Source organism: Grampus griseus (genome assembly GCF_964374135.1).
Source record: "Grampus griseus genome assembly, chromosome: 8".
Lineage (NCBI taxonomy): Eukaryota > Metazoa > Chordata > Mammalia > Artiodactyla > Delphinidae > Grampus > Grampus griseus.
In genome coordinates this window covers 8143755-8164369 of record NC_139002.1, presented here as the reverse complement: position 1 = coordinate 8164369, position 20615 = coordinate 8143755, and the positions used below count along the sequence as shown (strand labels likewise).

General features: G+C 54.0%; 1 protein-coding gene across 8 annotated transcripts in view; it reads left to right on the top strand.

The window, feature by feature from the left end:
• Window positions 1-14281, top strand: part of ST3GAL4 (ST3 beta-galactoside alpha-2,3-sialyltransferase 4) — a 32805-nt gene extending 18524 nt beyond the window's left edge. For 2 of the 8 annotated variants that reach the window (XM_082660904.1, XM_082660906.1), the window contains exons 2-11: window positions 6360-6432; window positions 6682-6790; window positions 7210-7290; window positions 7487-7584; window positions 7762-7822; window positions 8263-8358; window positions 8455-8644; window positions 9331-9470; window positions 13266-13409; window positions 13662-14281. In XM_082660904.1, coding sequence (XP_082517030.1) covers window positions 6417-6432; window positions 6682-6790; window positions 7210-7290; window positions 7487-7584; window positions 7762-7822; window positions 8263-8358; window positions 8455-8644; window positions 9331-9470; window positions 13266-13409; window positions 13662-13857 — 1131 coding nt within the window. In that variant the 5' untranslated portion in view covers window positions 6360-6416 and the 3' untranslated portion in view covers window positions 13858-14281. Of the gene's footprint in view, window positions 1-5660; window positions 5951-6359; window positions 6433-6681; window positions 6791-7209; window positions 7291-7486; window positions 7585-7761; window positions 7823-8262; window positions 8359-8454; window positions 8645-9330; window positions 9475-13265; window positions 13410-13661 lie in introns of all 8 variants that reach the window. The other 6 variants (XM_082660905.1, XM_082660909.1, XM_082660908.1 and 3 more) reach the window with 6 other exon arrangements.
• The last annotated feature ends 6334 nt before the right edge of the window (window positions 14282-20615 follow it).

Here is a 20615-nt window from a genome sequence, read left to right as displayed (position 1 = left end):
TTTCTGAGCTGAGGAGAGGTGATACAGGTGACCCATTCTGGAGAATCGTGGTTAGTTGACGGCACCCAAGAGTGGCTGATCACAACACAGTGCGACTCCAGTGGCCTGTGTCCTCACCTCGCCTCACCTCGCAGTTGTGTTAATTACATCAAGTTCAGCGTCCAGCTCAAGGCCCCCAGGAATAACGGCAGAGGACTCTAAGCTGAGAGGAATCGCTGTGGGTTAGCTGGCGCTGTCGAGATTCACACACCTCAACAGGCTGGAAACACGGCAGGCGACTCCCGAGATGAGGCGTTTGCAAGCAGCTGTAGTGGCACAGTCCTGCTCTTTGGTTCCAGAGGGAGGCCACGCGGGATCAGGGCGCAGGAGACCTGGCTTACCAGCTGAGGGGTGTTGGTTCCCTGCCAGTGAAGCGGCATGGCCGTGAGAAAGTGAACGCGGTCTTTGCCAGCATTTGTGGAAGTCTGGTGTCCAGATGGAGGGCATTGGTGATCCCATGAATACAGCTGCGGGCTTTGAAGACATGCTGGAGGGCTTCCAGGGGGCCAGGCGACTCGCCTGGGAAGGAGCGCAGGAGGCTCCTCTCAGCTGTCAGGAGCCTCCGAAGGACTTTGATGTGACGGCGGGCAGCTTCCTCCTGTTGCTCCAGAGGGCTGCAGGTGGGCCCTCTGAGGATCTTGGCGTCGTCACAGGATGGTTTAGGGGCGGCGGAGGGCAGGAGTTAGGAACGCGCCTCTGGAGCTAAGCTCCTCACCGGCCCGGCGACCCTGGGCAAGCTGCTGACTCTTTTTGCACCTCGCTTCCCTGTCTCCACAATGGAGGTAATAATAGTGTTTAACTCACAGGGTTGAGATCATACTCGGAAAGCCCTTAAGAGTACCTGGCAGAGCAGCTCTCGATACGTGGTAATGTCTGGCGACATTTGGTTGTCAGAACTGGAGAGTGGGGGTCATACTGGCCTCTAGTGGGCAGCGGTCACGGTGCTGGTAACCACCCAGTGGTGCACAGGATAGCCTCCACAGTGATGACTCACCTGGTCCCCAGAGCAATGGCAATGAGGTTGGCACCCCCCTGATGTTGCACACAGTAAGTGCACAATACATTTCAGGATCAGTCAGGGATGTAATACATTTTTAGTCTCATCTTATTACTCGTGTGTCAGATTTTTATAAAACATCTGCTACGTCCTAGGCACTGTAATAGAGTCTGAAGATATAATGCAGGCCTGGACCACAGAGGTCATAGTCTCATGGGCAAGATACGAAAACACATAATAATGTGATATAAAATTATATTATGTGATAAAGCATCTTCTCTAGGTGCTCTGGTAGACTCTTGGTATAAACAAGCCTCCAATTTCAGAGGTCAGAGGATAGTGGGCAAGCCATGAAAATAGTAATTATATAATACAAAAGGTTTACTACCTATTAGGTGCTAAAATCAAGATATAAACAATTTTTTGTGGAAAGAAAAACATTGCTTAGAAATGTCAGAAAACACTTCGTAGAGGAGGGGCCGGTGCTGCAGAAGGAGTGAGATTGTTGAGGCTAACGGGGGCTGCGTAGGGTCTTCCTGCTGGAGGAAAACCCGTGCAGAGGTGGGCTTGTGGAAGAAGACGGCACCTGCAGCGCACGTGGCAGGAGCTCCGAGATGCACACGCAGGCCTTGGGGCCTGGGACTGAAGTGCCCTGGTTGCCTCTAAAAAGCTTTGGTTTTTCATTGAAGGAATGGGGAGTGATTGGAGCAGGAGGGTGGTTTGATCCAAACCATTTCTGAGAAAGATACCGTGTTGGCAGTTCTGAGGAAGAGGCTTGAGTGAGGAAAGACTTGTGGTGAAGAGACCATTTAGGAAGCAGATAAATTGGGGTGAGATCTGGAATCAACCTGTGGCTCAAGAAGAGGAGATGCAGCCTGCTTTCCGAAGTACTTCTGAGGCTCTAGACTATGTGGCCCTCACGCTGCGCTGAACTTTATCAAGCTTCACATCCCAGTGCCTCCTGTAATGGCGAGCGTTTAGTGGGAGTTCAGCAAACATTTGCTGGAATGAGGAACTGGGGGTAGAATGGGTAGCGTTTCGTAGGGATGGTGTGAAGGCGAAGGAGATGTTGGGCGGATGAGCTGATGAGAATGTGGGGTGGGGGGGAGCGGGGAGACGCGGGTCCAGTTGTGGACGTGTTACGGGTGACTAGTTTAAGATCCTCCAGGGAGGATGAGCAATAGAAAATTAGAAAGATTAGGACAGGATCTGGGAGAGAAATTACAGAGCCGAAAAAGAGCTTGAATCATCAGGGTCTGAGTAGTAGTTAAGCCTCTGAAAATGAATGAACCTGGCCTGTGTAAACAAGTAGAGGAAGAGCAGAGGGTCAAGGGCAGCTCCCTGGAGAACGCCAGCACTTAAAGGGGGTGGAGCCAGTTTGGAGGAAACCTGGAGAGAGTCTTGACCTGGAAGCATCGGCCTGTTCGGAGCAAAGGCTTCAGAGTAGATCTTTTTCAGGTTTGACCATTAGGAGGCCACTGAAGGCTTTGGCAAGAGCGATTTCAGCTCAGACAAGGATCAGGGGTGGAGTAGGGCAGAGGGTTGAGTGGGAAGCGAGCATGTAGCACAGATTAAGGAGTCTGACCACTGGAGCTCGAGATGGAGATGCAGAGGTAGCTTGAGGAGGAGACAGAAGCAGAGAGGGGGGTTGTTTTGTTTTAGGCACAGGGAGACTTGACTCTGTTTCTGAGTCAAAGGGAGCGGAGGAGGGGGGAGAGGTGGAAGCAGCAAGGCCGAGGGGGATCACTGGTTGGGAGCAATGCTGGAAAGGTGGGCGGGGACCCAACACAGTATCCGGGTGGGCCAGGAGTGGCAGGTGAGTCTAGAGGTGGCAGGCAGGCAGCTCCGGGTTTTCCCCACAGGACTGAGGGACAGTGACACGGATTACGGCTTCTGCCCCACTGGTTTTCCCATCCCCCTTCTCAGGAACATTAAGCCACAGCCCTCTGATGGGCCCAAGGGCTTGGAGGGGCCTGGCGTCATGCCATGTCCATGGGTGACGTCCAGTTCTGTTCATCTTGGTACAGCGGGTACCCACTGAGTACTTGCTGTGTGAGGCTTTGAGCGCCAGGCAGCAGGAGGCTTCTGTTCTTCACCGCGTCCTCCAGTTCTGCCCTTTGGCAACTCCGTGGCAGGGCTCAGCAGCCTCGCTGCAGCGGGGGACGCTGTGGTTCTTAGCAGAGCACCGGGAGGGCACACAGCCTTCCCGCCTTGGGGTCAGCTTTACCTAGCGGGTCGGGTGAGCCAGTCTCCTGGGCAGCTGGTGGCAGGCAGAGGTTGCTGCACCTTGGACATGAGTGGACGAGATTTCTGTTCTCCTGCCCAGGTACCCTGCTGTGACTTTTCTTCTGTCCTTTTGTCCCTGGGGTGGGGACGGCTGCTGGGAGAAGGCTCCCTGTTGTCCAGAGGCAGCAGGCAGCCCAAGAAGCCCGCGCCCATGGAATCCTGGGGGCTGAGCCATCCTCTTGGCTTGGCCAGCAAGGGGAGGGGGTGGGTAGGTGGATGACATCCCTGGGGGTCTCTCGGAGCAGACCCCAGGACTAGCCAGTCTGCTTAGCATAAGACCAGCACAGTTTAGGACGAAAGTGCAGAACGTTACTGGGGAAGAGGTCAAAAAAGAGTAGTTTTCTTGTTCAGGACCCATCACCTCCGACCACCAAAGTTCTCCTTCACTGAGGACAGCTGAGTCCTTGACCTTCAGTTACTGCACAACACACTCTCTGTAGCGTTCTCCATTTTGGCTGCATGTTAGAATCACCAGAAAGGTGAGCTTTTTTTGTTTGGTTGGTTTTTTACTGGCCAATGCCTGGGCCCCATGCCCAACCAATTAAATAAGACTTGGAAAGTGGGGTCTAGATGTCAGTAAATGCCTCAGCTTCTCAGGTGATTGCCTTGTGCCCCGAGTGCTGTGACCTGCTGTTACAGGGAGATGGAGTACGCTGGACTGAATCCTGATCAGAAAGGACTGAGAGCACGGAGGGTGGGAGAGGCTGCAGTTCATAATGTAAAGAATGTGAGAGCCTGAAGGATCTTGTTTAGAGCTTTGCAGCTCTCCGTGCGGTCCCAGCCTAGCAGCAGAGCACCACCTGGGAGCCGGTTAGAATGTTGGACCCACGACACCCACTGAATCAGAACGTACACATCAAAAATTGAGAACCGTGCTTTCGCCATTATCCGGACCAGTGGTTCTCAACCTTGGCTGGGTTAGAATTGCCCCTGGGTGCTTGAATACATTCCAGTGCCAGGCCAGACCACTTAAGTCAGAATTTCCAGTTATGGGACCCAGATACTGCAGTCCTCCCGTTCCGCCAAGGTCAAGGACATCCATCTTGATAAGCGCATCTCAAGCTCGAATGTGCATGTGAGTCATCAGGGGATCTTATGCAAACGCAGTTTCTGATTTGTGCCTCTGGAGGGGTCCGGGATTATACATTTCTAATAAGGTCCCTGGTGAGGCTCAGGCTGCAGATCTGATAAATATATTTGAGTCACAAGCATTTCTTAGGCCAAATTCCCAGTTTTACAGCTGAAGTAACTGAGGGTCAGAGAGGGAAAAGTGACTCCCCCAAGATAACCCAACACGTTATTCATTCAATACTTGCTGAGCGCTGGCTGTGTGTCAGGCAGTGTGCTACATGCTGGGACTCAAGCTGGGAATAAGACAGACCCGATTCCTACCCTCACAGGGCTTATGTGCAGTGGGGGAGACAGACAGAGAGCAAGTAACTAAACGAATTACAGATCGGGAGAAGCGTGTGAAGGGGATAACGTGGTAGGGCATGACTTGGCAGTTGTGGGTAGGTCGGGGAGGCAGGCCACCCTCGGAAAAGCAGTAGGTCTTGACTTTCACTGGGGTCTGCTGATTACAACTCTAGAGCTCTTCTTTTCTGGACAGGACCAGCCCCCATCCCCATTGGGATTCAGAGATGGGCCCTCCTGACCCTGCTGAAAACATCTGGCTCTGGTCCCCACCCCTATCCCTTTCCCCCACCCGGCTTTCTCTTTCCCTCAACACTCTCATTCTTGGGTATTTGCGGACTCAGGGTGGAGCCTGGGGAGTACCCCTGGGAGCAGAGCATCGATTCCATAACAGGACAGTGTTACGGAGGATAATCGATTTATGATTTCTAACCAAAACCAGACCTCGTCCAGATGCGGTCCCCCACCATTGAGAAATAATTTGAGATTTTTCATTTCTCCCCAAAAGAGCACAAACACTAGGGCTTCCCTCCCTTTCCTGATCCTTCAAAAGAACCACGTGGGCAGCTTGTGAAGATGCCCATCCCAGGTCCCACCCCAGCTGGCTGAACCTATCCCCGGAAAGGGCCCTGGAATCTGTGTTTAGTATGTGGCCCATCTGATTCCTACAACCCAGATCCTTGGGGAGGATGTCATGGAGAGAAGAAACTGGCGCTCTGCGCGCATCCCGTGCCTCTCTGTGTGGCTGTGAAAGCTGCAGAAATTTCTTCCCGGTGACTCAGAAGCATGGTCCTTGGCTGGCTTTGCGACTGGAGGGACCTCGCTGTTGATGTGCATGTAGCAACTCACCCCTCCCACAGCCCTGTCCTTACCTTGCCAGCCTCTGCCCTTACCTGAAAGGGTCTCCTTTCTCTCCTCTGACCAGCCAGACCCCTCTCACTCTCCGCGCTCCTGTTCAAACAGCCTGCCTCCGTTGAGTTTCCCCCATGGACCTGGTGGTGAGGGCTTGGACTCTGTTTGGACTCAGCCAGAGGCTAGAAGGGCTGCAAGAGAACTTGTGGACCATCTGATGGTCCCACAGTCACCCCAGGGCCTGGCCCGAGCAGATCTGTTCAGGTGGAATGGTGAGAGATTGATGATAGAGGCGTGGACGGTGGCCAGAACCAAGGGAATGCCTTGGATGTGGAGAAAAGATAAGCTTCAGTTGTGTACAATGTGAGTCACGCCCTTGTACAGTTAGCTTAACTTTCACGTAGAAAATGGGTGGAGGTACATCTGTTTCCTGGAGCTGACCCTTCCGAGGTCCAAGTGAGGGATAGGACACAGTGGGGGGAACCATGCCGGGGAGGCTGTGGTAGGCTGGTCTGGCCTGGGACGGAATTCGTGAAGAGTGGGACTTGGTTTCCCTCTCTGGGGCGTAGGCCCCGCCTGGACCGCTGATGCTGCCTTTGAGGGGTTAGGGAGATGCCCAGGGTGAGGAGGGCCACTCCCTGGATGGCCGCCCTGGAAGCAGCTTGGTGCTTTCTGGAGGCGGGAAGAGGCAGGCTGTGGGTGTGCCCTGCTCCAGTGTCTAGGCGACAGTGTTTGTGGTGCTGACCGGACACCTGTGACTCCTGCCTCCTAGGTGGCCCGAGGCAGCCGGGATGACAGCTCTCCCCAGGAACCCTGGCACCTGAGAAACATGATCAGCAAGTCCCGTGAGTATTCCCCAGGAGCTCCCCACCCTGCGGGGTGGGCTCCCCAGAAGCAGGGGGTTGGGGAGGGACCGACACGGAGCCAGGGGCCCCTGTCTTCATCCTGAAGGACGGCAGAGACACTCGGGTCCAAGCCCTGAGCCGGAGAACTAGGGCCAGGCGAGGGCCTGCTGTGAGCCGGCCTTGCAGGGGCCCCAGCTGAGGCAGCTGAGAAGGTGGCCTGGGGCTGTGCCTCCCTGTTTCTGCTTCCAGCTCTTCCGTGCGTTCGCCCTGCAGGCTGGAAACTCCTGGCCACGCTGGCTCTGGTCCTGGTCGTCATGGTATGGTACTCCATCTCCCGAGAAGACAGGTACATTGAGCTGTGAGTCCACCTTTCATGTCCTTCCGTGGGTTCTTCTTGGGAACCGGGCTCAGGGATGGAGCGTCATGAGGTGGGGACCTAGTGGGGGGACAGGAGGGTTCAGAGAGCCAGGGCATGACCTCTCCCATACACTACTAGCCCAGGATCCTCTGTGAGGGGAGTTGGTGGGTTTTGGGGGGTAGGACCTGGGATGACTCCCCGGGGTCCTCACCCAGGGAGTTCAGGAGAACAAAGAACTGGCTTTGCAATGATTTGGTTTCAAAGTGGGACTTGGGCTGACACCGTTGCAGCCGGAGAGTCGCTCTCCGGGGCCTTGGGGCCGACGTGCCCTGGGAGGAGGAGGAGGCTGCCTGGAAAGCTGGCCCCCGGGCCCGGGAGGTCTGACTGGAGCGCCTGCCTCTCTCCTTTTCTGTCTCCAGCTTTTATTTTCCCATCCCAGGGAAGAAGGAGCCATGCCTCCAGGGTGAGGCGGAGAGGATGGCCTCCAAGCTCTTTGGCAAGTACGTGAGGATGCGGGGTGGGCCTGGGTGCTGGCTAGATGGAGGGAACCGTGCTGGTGGACGTGGGCCAGGGGCAGCCTGTGAGGGAGGGAGAGGTCTCGGTGTGTATACGTAATGTGGGTCAGGGGTCTGACCCAGTTTCTGGCATGAAGATGAATCTCTTTCTCATCCCCACCCTGCCTTCACCTCGGCGCAGCTACTCCCGAGAACAGCCCGTCTTTCTGCAGCTTAAGGATTATTTCTGGGTCAAGACGCCATCTGCCTACGAGCTGCCCTACGGGACCAAGGGGAGTGGTAAGTATCCGCCTGGTCAGGTGGGCACGGTGGCCTCACCTTGGCCGCACAGCTTCCCGTTTCCTGCTGTCCGTGGTCCCGGCGCCCAGGTTCTCAGCCAGGCCTAGATCCTGGGGGCAGGGCAGGGAGGGCTGGCAGCCTTTGGAGATCAGCCCCTTCATTGCGGTTCTTTTGTAGAAGACCTACTGCTCCGGGTGCTGGCCGTCACCAGCTACTCCGTTCCAGAGAGCATCCAGAGGTGAGGACACCCTCCCTCCTGCCCCAGTGTGAAACCGTCACGGTCCAGCACCTCCCAGTGAGCCTGCCTGTCTCCAGGGGAGGCGGGCACGCCAGTCCCCACGGCGGCTGAGCCTGGGTACCAGGCTGCTGGAGTGGGCAGAGACCGCTGAGGGTATTGCCGTGGTAACAGGCAGGCCTGGGCAGCAGTCGGGGGCTCCGAAATGGGGTTTCTTCTTGGTACTCCCCAGGCACCTTCCCTCCTCCTCTCTCTCTTCCGTGCTCTGTTCAGTTTCCTCCCCCTTGAAAGCCCAGGGCTGCAGGCTCGGCATGACCAGAAGCAGGACTCCTTGGAGAGGCCTGGTCTGTGGGGGCCAGGGGCTGAGGGGCTGAGGGGGCCTGGGCAGACCGGGGCAGGAGCAGGGGCTCCTTCTGGGTCTTACCACCCTGTTCCCGGGGCAGCCTCAAGTGCCGCCGCTGCGTGGTGGTGGGGAACGGGCATCGGCTGCGCAACAGCTCGCTGGGAGAGGCCATCAACAAGTACGACGTAGTCATCAGGTCTGTATGAGCGCCCTTCCCTCTTCTGTTTGGGGGCGACGGTAAACAGACCCAGTGGGATTCTAGGTGACGGGCATCCTCCTCCCTGCCTCCCAGGTTAAACAGCGCACCGGTGGCTGGCTACGAGAATGATGTGGGCTCCAAGACCACCATGCGTCTCTTCTACCCTGAATCCGCCCACTTCAATCCCAAAGTGGAGGACAACCCTGACACACTCCTTGTCATGGTAGCTTTCAAGGCCATGGACTTCCACTGGATTGAGAGCATCCTGAGTGATAAGAAGCGCGTAAGCGGGGAGACTGGCGGGGGTGAGGTCGCAGCCTGGGGATGGGGGCGCCGCCCGGGTCAGGCCCTGCCGCTCCATCACGTGTGCCCCACGGTCCTCAGGAGCCAGTAAGGGGAAGGTGTGAGCTCAGTGTTCTACTGCAGGGGTCAGACAGCAGCAGCGAAGGGCACCCTAAGCTCGAGGCTGCTTGGGACAGAGGAGCTGCCAGAATATGTCTGCCGGTGAGAAGCTTGGCAGCAGAGGGACCAGTTGGTAGTCATCTCCAGGTGGAGGCAGTTAGAACAGTCGGGATCTCTGTCCTTCTAGGTGGACTCCAGAAAGTCCGCTCTGTCTCTTTGCCATCCAGTTGACAGCTGAACTGTCCGACTGTCCATTTTTTGCCACGTGTTCAGCTGGCCCCTTCTACCTGCATGGCTATACTTGGAAGCGGGCAATGGTTGGAGCCCATACTCTACACACTATGGCACCTGGCCTCCCCTGGGGGGTGCCCCGCTCCCCTCTCTCCCTCCTCCTCTCTTCTGGTCTCCTCTCCCACCTCTGGTGTAGGCCTCCACGTCCCTCCCGTCACCCTGCGCTCCCGAGGGCCTGTGCCGTCCGCCAACACAGGGGCCCCGTCCCCTGGAGAAGCCCCTCCCCCTCCCCGTTTCAATCCACTGGCTCTCTCCCTCCCACCCCCACCCGCCTAGGTGCGAAAGGGCTTCTGGAAACAGCCTCCCCTCATCTGGGACGTCAACCCCAAACAGATTCGGATTCTCAACCCCTTCTTCATGGAGATTGCAGCTGACAAACTGCTGAGCCTGCCGATACAGCAGCCGTACAAGATTAAGCAGGTGACGACGGGCTGCAGACGGACGGGAAGCCAGAGGGCTGGGGCTCTCTGTGGGAAGTAGGAGGGACTTCCTAGAGGCTCCAGAAGGCCAGGGAGGACCCCAGGCAAGGGGAAAACAATAGCAGAGACGGCAGCACGCGGCCCCCAGGCGCACACCTGTCATCAGAGGCAGGTATTCTGGCTTTTACAGCAAGGGAGGGCACACACTCTTGAGATGCTCTGGGGCATCTCCAAAATGGGGAGTCAGGGAAGGGTATTTTTAGGGCTTGGGTGCTAGAAGAAGAGGATGCCTTTGGCAGGCGCTGATCAGAATCTGTACACTGGGGATTTGCTGGGACAGTCAGTAGTCTTTTTTTTTTTTTTTTGGGCCGCGGGCCGCACGGCTTGTGGAATTTTAGTTCCCCGACCAGGGATTGAACACGCACCCCCGGCAGTAAAAGCGTGGAGTCCTGGGTTTCCCTGGTGGCGCAGTGGTTGAGAGTCCGTCTGCTGATGCAGGGGACGCGGGTTCGTGCCCCGGTCCGGGAAGATCCCACATGCCGCAGAGCGGCTGGGCCCGTGAGCCATGGCCGCCAGGGCAGTCCCAACAGTCAGTAATCTTATGTTTAGGATATGGAGCCCAGTGGTTACTATTTGATCACTTCATCTGTGATCCAGTCTTGGAGCATATTGGTCTAAAGGAGTTGAAAGAATGTGAGAATGCAGTTGGTCCTGAATATCATGGTTTGGTAGGTGTGACAGTTTGGGAAGTCAGGGTGCAGTTTGCAAGTTCTGGTTTTGGTTTCGGCTCGCACAACCCTCCCTAGTGGTCTTCTGCTGGCAGGTTTTGGCACACTGGGTAGCTTCCCAAGCAGGTACTTCCACCGTATCTTTGAGCCCTCAGAGAGGCTGTGTGAGGTAGGAGACAGAAGTAATGATCAGGGCTTCCCTGGTGGCGCAGTGGTTGAGCGTCCGCCTGCCGATGCAGGGGACGCGGGTTCGTGCCCCGGTCCGGGAAGATCCCACATGTCGCGGAGCGGCTGGGCCCGTGAGCCATGGCCGCTGAGCCTGCGCGTCCGGAGCCTGTGCTCCGTGACGGGAGAGGCCACAACAGTTGAGAGGCCCGTGTACCGCAAAAAAAAAAAGAAAAAAAGAAGTAATGATCAGACATAGACAGGACTCACGGTGCTACCTGCTGTATGGCCTTGGGCCAGTCAGCCACTCAGAGCCTTGGTTTTCTTATCTGTGGGGTGGGGAAAATAGGAGTACTGACCTTTTAAATTTAAAAGGTAATTACGTGATGTGCTTATCACGGAGGTTGGCACACCGTGAATGCTCGATAAACAGTTGCCAAGTTTTGAATAAACGATTTTATTCTTTCTTTTCTTTTCTTCGGCCACGCTGCATGGCTCGCGGGATCTCAGTTCCCTCACCAGGCAGGGATCAAACCTGGGCCACGGCAGTGAAAGACCGGAATCCTAACCACTTGGCCACCAGGGAGCTCCCCATGATTCTATTCTTTACTGAATATCTACTGCGATTCAGCTTCCTAGGTTGAATGCCTGCTTTTGCGACTGCTCAGCGCCAGGCCCCAAGTTTGCACGCACGGGGAATAAGACATGCCCTCTGCCCTAAGGAAACTCGGTCTAGCGGAATAGACATGCAGGATGCAGCCCGGAATGGCAAAGCGCTCCGATCGAGGGTTGTTCCGAGTGCTGCGGGGTCTCAGAGGAGGGGCGGAACTCTGCTTGGGGCTGTCTGGAGGTGGTGCCACTGGAAGAGGTGGTACTGGAGCTGGGCCCTAAGGGGTCGTGGGGCCCATCAAGCAGAGAATTGGGGAAAGGGATTTCATTTGGCAAGACCAAACAACGCCCCTGGCACTGAGTTCTAGTGCACATGGAGTTGGGTGGGGGGCAGCAAAGAGGAGTTTTCTGGCCCTGGTGGCAGAGGGTGAAGGCTAGAGAGGGAAGCCAGAGATTAGGACCAGAACCCAGCTCCTGGCAGGAGGAAGAGGGAGAGGAAGGGATGAACTTGAGTTTCCTGTCACTGCCTCACAGATAACCACAGTGTAGAGGCTTGAAACAACACCCATGTATTGGCTCATAGTTTTGGAGGTCAGATGTCCAGTACAGCACGGCTGGGTTCTCTGCGCAGGGTCTACAAGGCTGAAATCAAGTTGGCAGCTGGGCTGCGTTCTTTTCTGGAGGCTCGGGGGGTGAAATTTGCTTCCAAGTTCATTCTTGTTGTTGGAAGAATTTGGTTCCTTGTGGTTGCAGGACCGAGGTCCCCATTTCCTGGCTGGTTTTCAGCCTAGGGGTGGTACCCTCAGCATGTAAGAGCTGCCTGCATACCTTGCTGTCTGGTCCCCTCCATCTTCAGGCCAGCAATGCGTGATAAACCCTCTTGTGCTTCACACCTCGCACTTCCTCCACTGCTGATCTCTAGACCCAGATATAAAAGCTCATGAGATTAGGTCAAGCCCACCAGGACTATCTATTTTACAGTCTACTGTGCCACATTAAGCAATATAATACAATGTAATATATCTCATCATATTCATAGGTTACACACACTCTCAAGGGCAAGGGGTCATTGGGCTTCATCTTAGAATTCTTCTGCTATAGCATTTCTTTTAAGGTGAAATTGAGAGATTTGTGACAGTTTCCAGCACAACTAGGTGGATGGTAATATGTTTAACAGTTACAGGAATACACGGGAAGAGAAGAGTTTGCTAGAAGGTGATGCATGTGTGGTTTGGCAGAGGTCTGAACCGGATGAGATAACACAGTTGGCGGTAAAAGCAACAGGGCTGAAATGGAAGGCTGGGGCAGGCAGTGACATGAAAAGATAGGAGAGCTCAGAAAGGGAAGCTGGGGAACACCTGGCCTTAGGGGATCTGACAAGGTCTGGGGAGTGGAAGGCAGGTCATCCCTGCTGAGGAAGGCGGTTTGTGAGGTTAGAATATCAGGTGGCCCATCCCCGTGGATGGCTCAGGGGTGGAGAAAGTGAGGTCCTCACAGCAGCCCATACGGTAGGGGGTGGGGGAGGTACTGCTGTCCCCACTTTACAGGAGGGAGAGCCCACCCTCATGAAGGGCACACAGCCTGGAAATGTGAGAGCCTCAGGGCTTCCAGGAGAGGTGAGTTTCTCCAAGACGGAGAGCAGAACCTTTCCACTCCTTGAGTGACTTGTTTAACGGTTGTAAGCCTCAGTTCCCCATCTGGAAAATGGGGCTAATAATACTGTGTACCTCAAAGTGTTTTTGTGAGGACTGGATGAGGTGGCATATGGGGTGAAATACTTAGCATAGTGTCTGGCACATAGCAGGTGCTCCGAAAATCGTAGATGTTATTATTACTATCATTTTTGTCATCTTGATGGCCATCATCATCCCCAAAGGCCCAAACCCTCCCCAGACGTGTTGAGCTGTAGTATGCGGTATGGTAGCCACGAGCCACGTGTGGCTTTTTTTTTGTTTTTTGTGGCTGCAAGGCACGGCTTGCAGGATCTTCGTTCATCGACCAGGGATCATACCCGAGCCGTCGGCAGTGAGAACACGGAGTCCTGACCCCTGGACCACCAGGGAATTCCCCACATGTGGCTATTTAAATTTAAATTTTCATTAAAATTGAATAAAATAAAAAGTTCAGTTCCTTAGCTGCATGAGCCCCGTATGGCTCGTGGCTGCCATACAGGACAGCACAGATGCAGAACGTTTCCATGATACTAGAAGGTTCTGTTGCAGAACGCTGGCCTAGAGGTGCTGAAAGGAGCAGGCTCCCTCTAATATCTTCCCCACGCTTTGTCCCTCAGAAGCCCACCACAGGGCTGTTGGCCATCACCCTGGCCCTCCACCTCTGTGACCTGGTGCATATCGCTGGCTTTGGCTACCCAGACGCCCACCACAAAAAGCAGTCCATTCACTACTATGAGTATATCACACTCAAGTCCATGGTGGTAAGTGGTCCCTGCTGGTGAACTGGGGACCCTGAGGGAGTGAGGGTGGTCCCAGAGATAGCTCACCGAGAGGTCACACGGAGAGTCAGAACTGGAACCAAGGCATCTGGACTCCCAGGCCAGCGTCCCCTGTATTCTGTCTTCCTTCTGAGAGCCGGTGTGGGGAATGGAGCTCCCGGGGTGCGGGCCTACGGGGAGGGCCAGGTAGCTGCCTGGGAGTTCCTCAGTTGGCTTCCTTGGCTGTCTCCACAGTGGTCAGGCCACAATGTCTCCCAAGAGGCCCTGGCCATCAAGCGGATGCTGGAAATCGGAGCCGTCAAGAACCTCACGTACTTCTGACTGGGCAGGAGCTGTACCCATCCGTCTGCTCACCCTGCTGAGTGCCCCCATCCATGGCTATGGGGGGTGCCTGGTCCCAGCTGGGACTCACCCTCCCCTGTGTGGGTAGGAGGAGGCCAGGTCTGAGACGAGGCTGTGTCCCTGGCGGCTCCGGTGGAGGCCAGATCGAGTCAGGGTGGCGGCCCTGAGGCAGCAGGAGCCCGGCCAGGCACGGGGCTTGCTGCTGTGGCATCCCCTCTCTGCCAGCGCCGGGAGATTATTTAACGGGCTATTTAATTAAGGGGTAGGAACATGCTGTGGGCTGGCCCCATGGCATCCAGAAAAGGGGGCATATTACCGTGTTCTGCTCACTTTTTACACAAAAGTGATGGACCCACTACGGCCTAGACCCAGAGCAGGCCTCCCAGGAGGGCGAGGCGTCTGGAGCGGGCGGTGCCCGGAGCGGGTGGTGCCCTCCAGAGAAGGGCTGCTCCCTCCCAGCGGGCATGGGAAGAGCACTGGCACAGGGCTTCTGTGGAGGAGAGGACCTAAAAGGGGTTTCAGACTTATTAAACTATTTTTCCTAAAACAGAAGCAGCTGTGATACCCTGTGTCCTTTCAGAGTAAAGAAGACACGGATGCGTAGTGGGCCACAGCAGTGGGTCCCTCTCCCGGCAGTGGACAGGCTTGTTAAAGACCCACTGAGGCCCAGAGTGGGCCAGGGTCATTCAGGAAATAATTATTTACTGAGTACAGTGCCTGGTGGGTGCCAAGTCGTGCTTTGTCACCCTGGCGTAGCAGGCGGAGCAAGTGGTGCTCCAAGCAGCCCTGTCTGCTGGACACCGAGCCTGGCATCTGCATCCTGCTTTACTTTCCAGAGGTAGGGAGGGGCAGGAGGATGCCAGGGTGGAGCGCCAGCACCCTCTTCCACCTCCCTTCCTCTCCCTCACCAGCCTCTTTTCCAAAATCTCATTCTGGGAGGTGTGTGTTTGAGGACAGGGGTGGAGACACACAAAGAAAGCCAAGTTTCCCTTCTCAGATTAAGTGGGAATCATAAAATGGAGTTTACAGAAAGTCCTGCCAGTGGCCCAGGCAGCAGAATTGGGATGGGCAGGGCATGGGGGGCGTCTGAGGGCTTGGCGAGGCCTGTCAGCCGGTCGCGGAGCCACAGGATGAAATGCTTTTGCCATCCCCCAGTCTCTAGAATTGATACAGCCCTGCTGTCTGCCTGTCTCTACCCTTGCTTTGTTCCTCATCTCCCCAGGCCCTGCTTAGCTGCCAAGTGGGCTTCCTGCCACTCTCACAGCTGTTCCTTTACATCTGGAGCCAGGAGGGAGAGCTGGACCTCCCCCAGAGGGAAAGGGACTCACAGCTGTGTTCCTGGCTTTCTTGGAAAGAGTTGAGGCCTTGAGGTTTTGAGACAGCAAGGCTGGGACAGGACAGATAAAGAGGGGCAGAGATTTGGGAGCAACAGAGGACCCATTGCAATGGATGGGCAGAAGCCTGGCAGAACACTTTTGCTAGCTGCTCTCCCCCCAGGGGAGACAGGGAATTCTGAAAGCAGATTGGGCTGCAGCCCCAAGCCCCCTCCCCTCTCCACCACACGGGCCAGCTTCGTCCCCCAGGCTTTGTCCTGGGGGGCCTTGCTGACTCCGACAGGCGTCACAGGCGTGAGTATGTTCAGGGATCTCAGCTCTGCTGATTCCTGATGCTTCTCCAGCTGCTTCTCGTAAGGGTATGCATGGGAGTGTCCAGTTCCCCGTCCAGGCCATTGAAAGTGGCTGTCAGCACATATGATCCAGCTGGACTGGGGCCACTGCCTGTTACTGAATGTGCCTAAACTCGAGCCAGAATCCAAACTCATACCCCCGCCCCAAACTCCACACACACACATGCAGACACAGGAGCGGTTGACATTCTTGCGTGAAGCCTTGTGATACCACATGCAGACTAATCACATCCACACAGGAGTGTGTATGGGGAGGGGGTGTATACTCCCCAGACTGGCCATTGCTCCCTGGGGGGTGTGCATTCTCCAGGTTGCCCCAATCTAGGCGGATGGAGGCAGCATCGCTCGGCTAAGGAGCAGGCAGTGGAGTTTTGATATGGACTTGCTGGGTGGGACTTTTTGGCGGTCTGAGAAAGGAACTTTCATTCTTCAGTTAGCCCGACCGACGTGAATGAACCGCCTGCCAGCCAGCCTGTCTGGTCCTGATTAAACCGTGCCCCAAAAAGGAGACAGGTGGGGAAGCAGGGCACAGCAGAGGGAAGGCACTTGGGTGCAAGTCCACAAATCCGGGTCCTCCACCGGGCTCTGTCACTTAATTCTGGACGACCCTGGGCTGATCACTTCTCCACGTCTCTGCTCCAATTCCTACATCCCTTGAAACAAGAGGGAGGGTCCAGCCAATGAGGACCACCTCTGCCGGAATTATCTGGGCATAATCTAAGAATGGAGATTCTCGGGTCTTACCCAGGCCGCTGCGGGTACGGCCCAGGAATCTGGAATTCTAACAAGCACCCACAACCACTGCTTCGGTCGTCTAGACTACAGGATGAGCTCACGAACCTCTTCCAACTCAACAGTCTGCGTGTACAGCCCAGCCTAATCCCCGGAGCCCTTGAGCCGCGTTAATTAGGCGCACGCGCGATTTTTTCCGGCGGGCGGGGGCGGAGGCGGGGACGCGCATGCGTCGTCCGCGCGGGCGCGGGATTGGCCCCTTCAGAGCGGCGCTCCAGCGCGGAGCCCCCGGGAACCTCTCGGCGCGCTGAGAGGCCGGCGCCTCCTTGGCAACCGGTTCCGGGCCTGGCAACGGCCGCTGAGGCCTCGCCTGTCTGCCCGGTTTGCAGCGGAGCCGCGGTTTTCCCAGCGGGTGTCTCCCTGGGCTCCTCTGAGCTCCCGCTGGGCCTCGGTCACGTGACTTACGTTGACTTCACCGCAGGGGCGGGGGTGAAACAGACTAGGACTGGGAGGGATCGGAGGATATCTGCTCCGTGCAGTGTAGACTGTGAGGTCCATCTCTCTCCTCCACAGAGGCCTGGAGAAGACGCGGGACTCCCAGCGCGACCACCTAGCTGGGCAAGACAGAGTTTAGGTCTGTATCTAGCCCAGGAACACATTGAAATGATATTCTATATTCACATCAAGTGGCGTGTCTTAATTTTGAACACTTCGGGTTTTATGTACACTTTCCGAGGACATGAATACATCCAACTGCCTTACCCCAGAGACTGGCCAGCCTGCGAAAAGTTTGAACTCGGAAGCAGTTCTGTCCGTGAGGCAGTTAGGTGTAAGCGCATACACAACCGTGCTCTGCCACGTAAACTGTAAACTAGTGATTACGCATGCCTGTCTCACAATGAAGTTTTAAGGATCTAGTGGGAATATGTCTGGAAGAACATTGTGTAGGCTGTAAAGTATGACATAAATATTAGATTGGAAAGCTACCTTGCATAATGGAAAATACCGGAAAGCATATGGAACAACTGAGGTCCATCTGAAGAGCCAAACGTACGCCCAGGTATGGCTAATTACAGAAAAGTCTTTGTCTTCAAGTCACCCACAAGCTAAGGAGAGGAAGGTTAAGACATTGGTGAGAGGACTCAAATGCAGGCTTTGCAGAATCCAACAAAGAACTGTGAGTTCAAACTGCTCTCTGGCAGTGGCTTTCAAGTTGAAGTCAGATGCTCTTAGGGGTTTTTGGAGAAAGGGATTTCTTGGGTGGCATTATCCCGTTTCCATGGCATGCGGCATACCAGGGTAGGTTCCTAAACTAAAGTTGAGAAGTACATCTTCAGGGTTGGTAAGCTCTCCGCTAAACCATCTGACCGTTTTGATGTCTTAATTATAGCTTCAGAAAACTATTTGTTGTTAGTTTTGAGCATTTCCATGGTTTTGTACCAGACGTGGTTCCAGGAAATCTTTCCAACTTAAAAGTTTGAGGAGGGATCTATGTGTGTGTATGTCAGTAGGTATAGCCTGTTTTCCTGTCCAGTTCTTCCTCAGGGAGCTTCCCTCTCTTGTTAGAGTTTGTGGAGATCCTGCACCCGGGAAATGAAGCGGGGAGATGAACCTTGGGTCTCATTAAATGTCAGATTTGGGGGGAGCCCAAATGTATTGGAGGGCTCCACCTCTTAAAGTAAAGGGATTGCTGGGAGCAGGTTGGGAAGACCACAGTCCTGTCTAGGAGGGTCAGCACAGAGGATCTGACAAAAGTCTTTAAGGAAAACTGAACTTTGGGAGCCAGATTTCAGGTTCCCGGGGAAGACCAGTTGAAAGTACTGCACCCCTCAACAGAGGCGCTGTTTCCCCTGGAGAATCTTGCAAGACTGGAAGGGTGGAGCTGGCGGAGTGAATGAGAGAAATCACCCCAGGGGAGTCGAAGTTGGAATTACTGAACTAAGCTGTTATTCTGAGGTTTCCTAAAACACTACTTATGTACATCACCAACTTTAACACTTAAGGAGTGTCTTCACTTGCTTAAAAATGTGTTTCTCTCCTGAGGAAAAATATCACAAGAGGGCAAGTCCGGTAGGGAGATTCTCTCCAGTTCTGTTCTTTTTCTCTGTAGATTTCCGTTCCACTTGCAGCCCTCCATGGCAAGAGAGCTAGGGAAACTTTTAAATAAAACTCAGGAAATTCTCATCTGAAAATTCTGCTGTAGAAGTCCTGAATCCTTATCTGTATCACTTTATCTCTAATGCCTTCTTCATTCCATATTTCTCCCATTAGTGTCATGAATTTGTTTTCTAGTCCTTGGGCAGCAAGGCTGTGGCCCTTTAATTTCTTTACAAAGGTGGTGACGGTGGTATCTTGAGCTCAGTCCCCTTGAACTTTTCTTTGCCTGGTTGAGGGGAGATGAATCCATTCAGGGGGAATGAATCCCTATATTCAGCTCCTATCCTGAGTAGCACTTTTCCTCTTGCATAATGGGGAGTAGATTTCAGAGAAGGTCTATTTAATAAGACCCCACTTCTGCCTAAGAAGACCTGTTTCCTGAGACTTCACATACCTTGTCTTTGAACATGAATACTTTAGATTCACCACAAAGAAGACAGCTTTTAAGGAGCATTATATGAATGTTCTCGTAGCATTCCAAGATATTTCCAAGGGTCATAGATTGAGAAGCAGTGGAAGGAGATTCCTTTGTGTGACCGGGGCTCCCTGATCAGTGAGCTCAAGGGAGGCTTTTGGCCCGAGGTTTGCGGCTGTTCCGGCCCTGTGGGTGGGCCGAGCAGAGGTCCAGAGAGGAGCTCTGGGAACATGGAATGGCAGGCAGATATGGGCACCTGGGAAAACTCAACAATGGATCCTGTGAATGGCATGTGTTCACAGAAGGCCTTTTAAAGATGAGGGCTGGGGTAGGCATGAAACCACAGGGCCTGTGGTCCGAAAGCTTTCCGTGTATGTCCAAGACTTTGCCAATAAAGAGAAGGAGGAGACAGATCCAGGAAGAACAGCAGCTAGAGAGGGCAAGAGTGGGCGGTCCTCTCCCTAAAACACAAGTGGATTCATCCAGGAAAACAAATCCTTACTTGTTTTTTCCCAGTTTATGACCTAGTTAGGAAGGTGGAAACATAGCGGGTTGGGGAAAAGATGATTACAGCCTTACTGGGTGTAAGAAGTAACTGTCAGAGCAAGGGAATGCTTTATCAGTGACTCTCAGAGATCGCTTGTAGTTTCGATGCTGAAGCTGGCCTGTGGTTACAGCTCCTAAAAACAGCTTCCATAAGAGGCTTCTAAAAGGCTTTTTTAAAGGGAAAGTAAACGTCAAGATTTAGTTGAGATGTCATCAGTTTATGTCTAAACATTCGTGTTTCTTTAAAGCAGGCACCCCAAGTGGTATTTTAAATAAAAATCTCTATGCAAATTAGGATAGTTTTTACTTAAATATTTATACCTTTATTTTAATCAAGGGTTGATTTTATAGGGAAACTTACTAGAGAAGAGACTGATCACAGGACTCCCCCTCGTCTTTTTTTTCTGGCGCCATCATAAACAGAGTACAATACCTGGGAAGGGCTGATGGGACTCCTGGAGTGTGTACCTGGCGATTTCAGTTCTGATCCCGTAATAGCAAAGGCCACGGTGCCTCGTGTATGCCGCCCCCATATAGGAAGCGAGAAGCAGAATTCCTGTTGGCTCTTTTCTCCTGTTCTGAGAAATCTCCCAAGGGCTGCTTCACATTTGCTGTTATTTCCCCCTGCTCCTCTCTACTCCGGAAGCTCAAAGGCAGCTTCAAGGCCTATTCCTTTAGAGCACTGTTTCAGTAGTCTCCATCAGAGGTGGATTTGCTGTGGTGCTCTAGTGCTTTGTATGAGACCATTTCCTGTTCCATGAAAGTTGAAGACGTGATGGAAATAACCCTGGCCTTCCCAGACTGATAGTGAGCCTGAGAGTCAGAAACTGGGCCCCCATCCAGTGACTCGGAGCCAGTAACGAATTGTAAAGCTATCAGAAAACTGGATCCTGGCCTTGGGAGGGGTGGGGGTGATTTGATACACAGACGAGCTTTCCCAGGGAGTCGTGGTCTTTCCAGGTCATTTGGGGACTGGCGGTGGAGGATGCCTGTCCTGTTTTCCTACTGGAGCTGTGGCCTGTCCTTGCTCAGCCTGCCCCCGAGTGGGTCCCAGCTCATGGCCTTCAGCGTCGGCCGTTTTCATCTTATTCTAGGATGAAAGTGGCCTTGGGTTTGCACTGTAGAATGGAAACATTTCACAGAGGAAATCATATGTTTACATCTCGTGCTGTCACTTGTTAGCTCTGTGACCTTGGGCCGGTCTTCTTTAAGTTCACTCCCTCGTCTGTAAAATGGTAGTACTTGGTAGAATTGTGAGAATTAAATGATTACAAACGTGAAGCCCTCATTTCAGTTAACTTGAAATCAC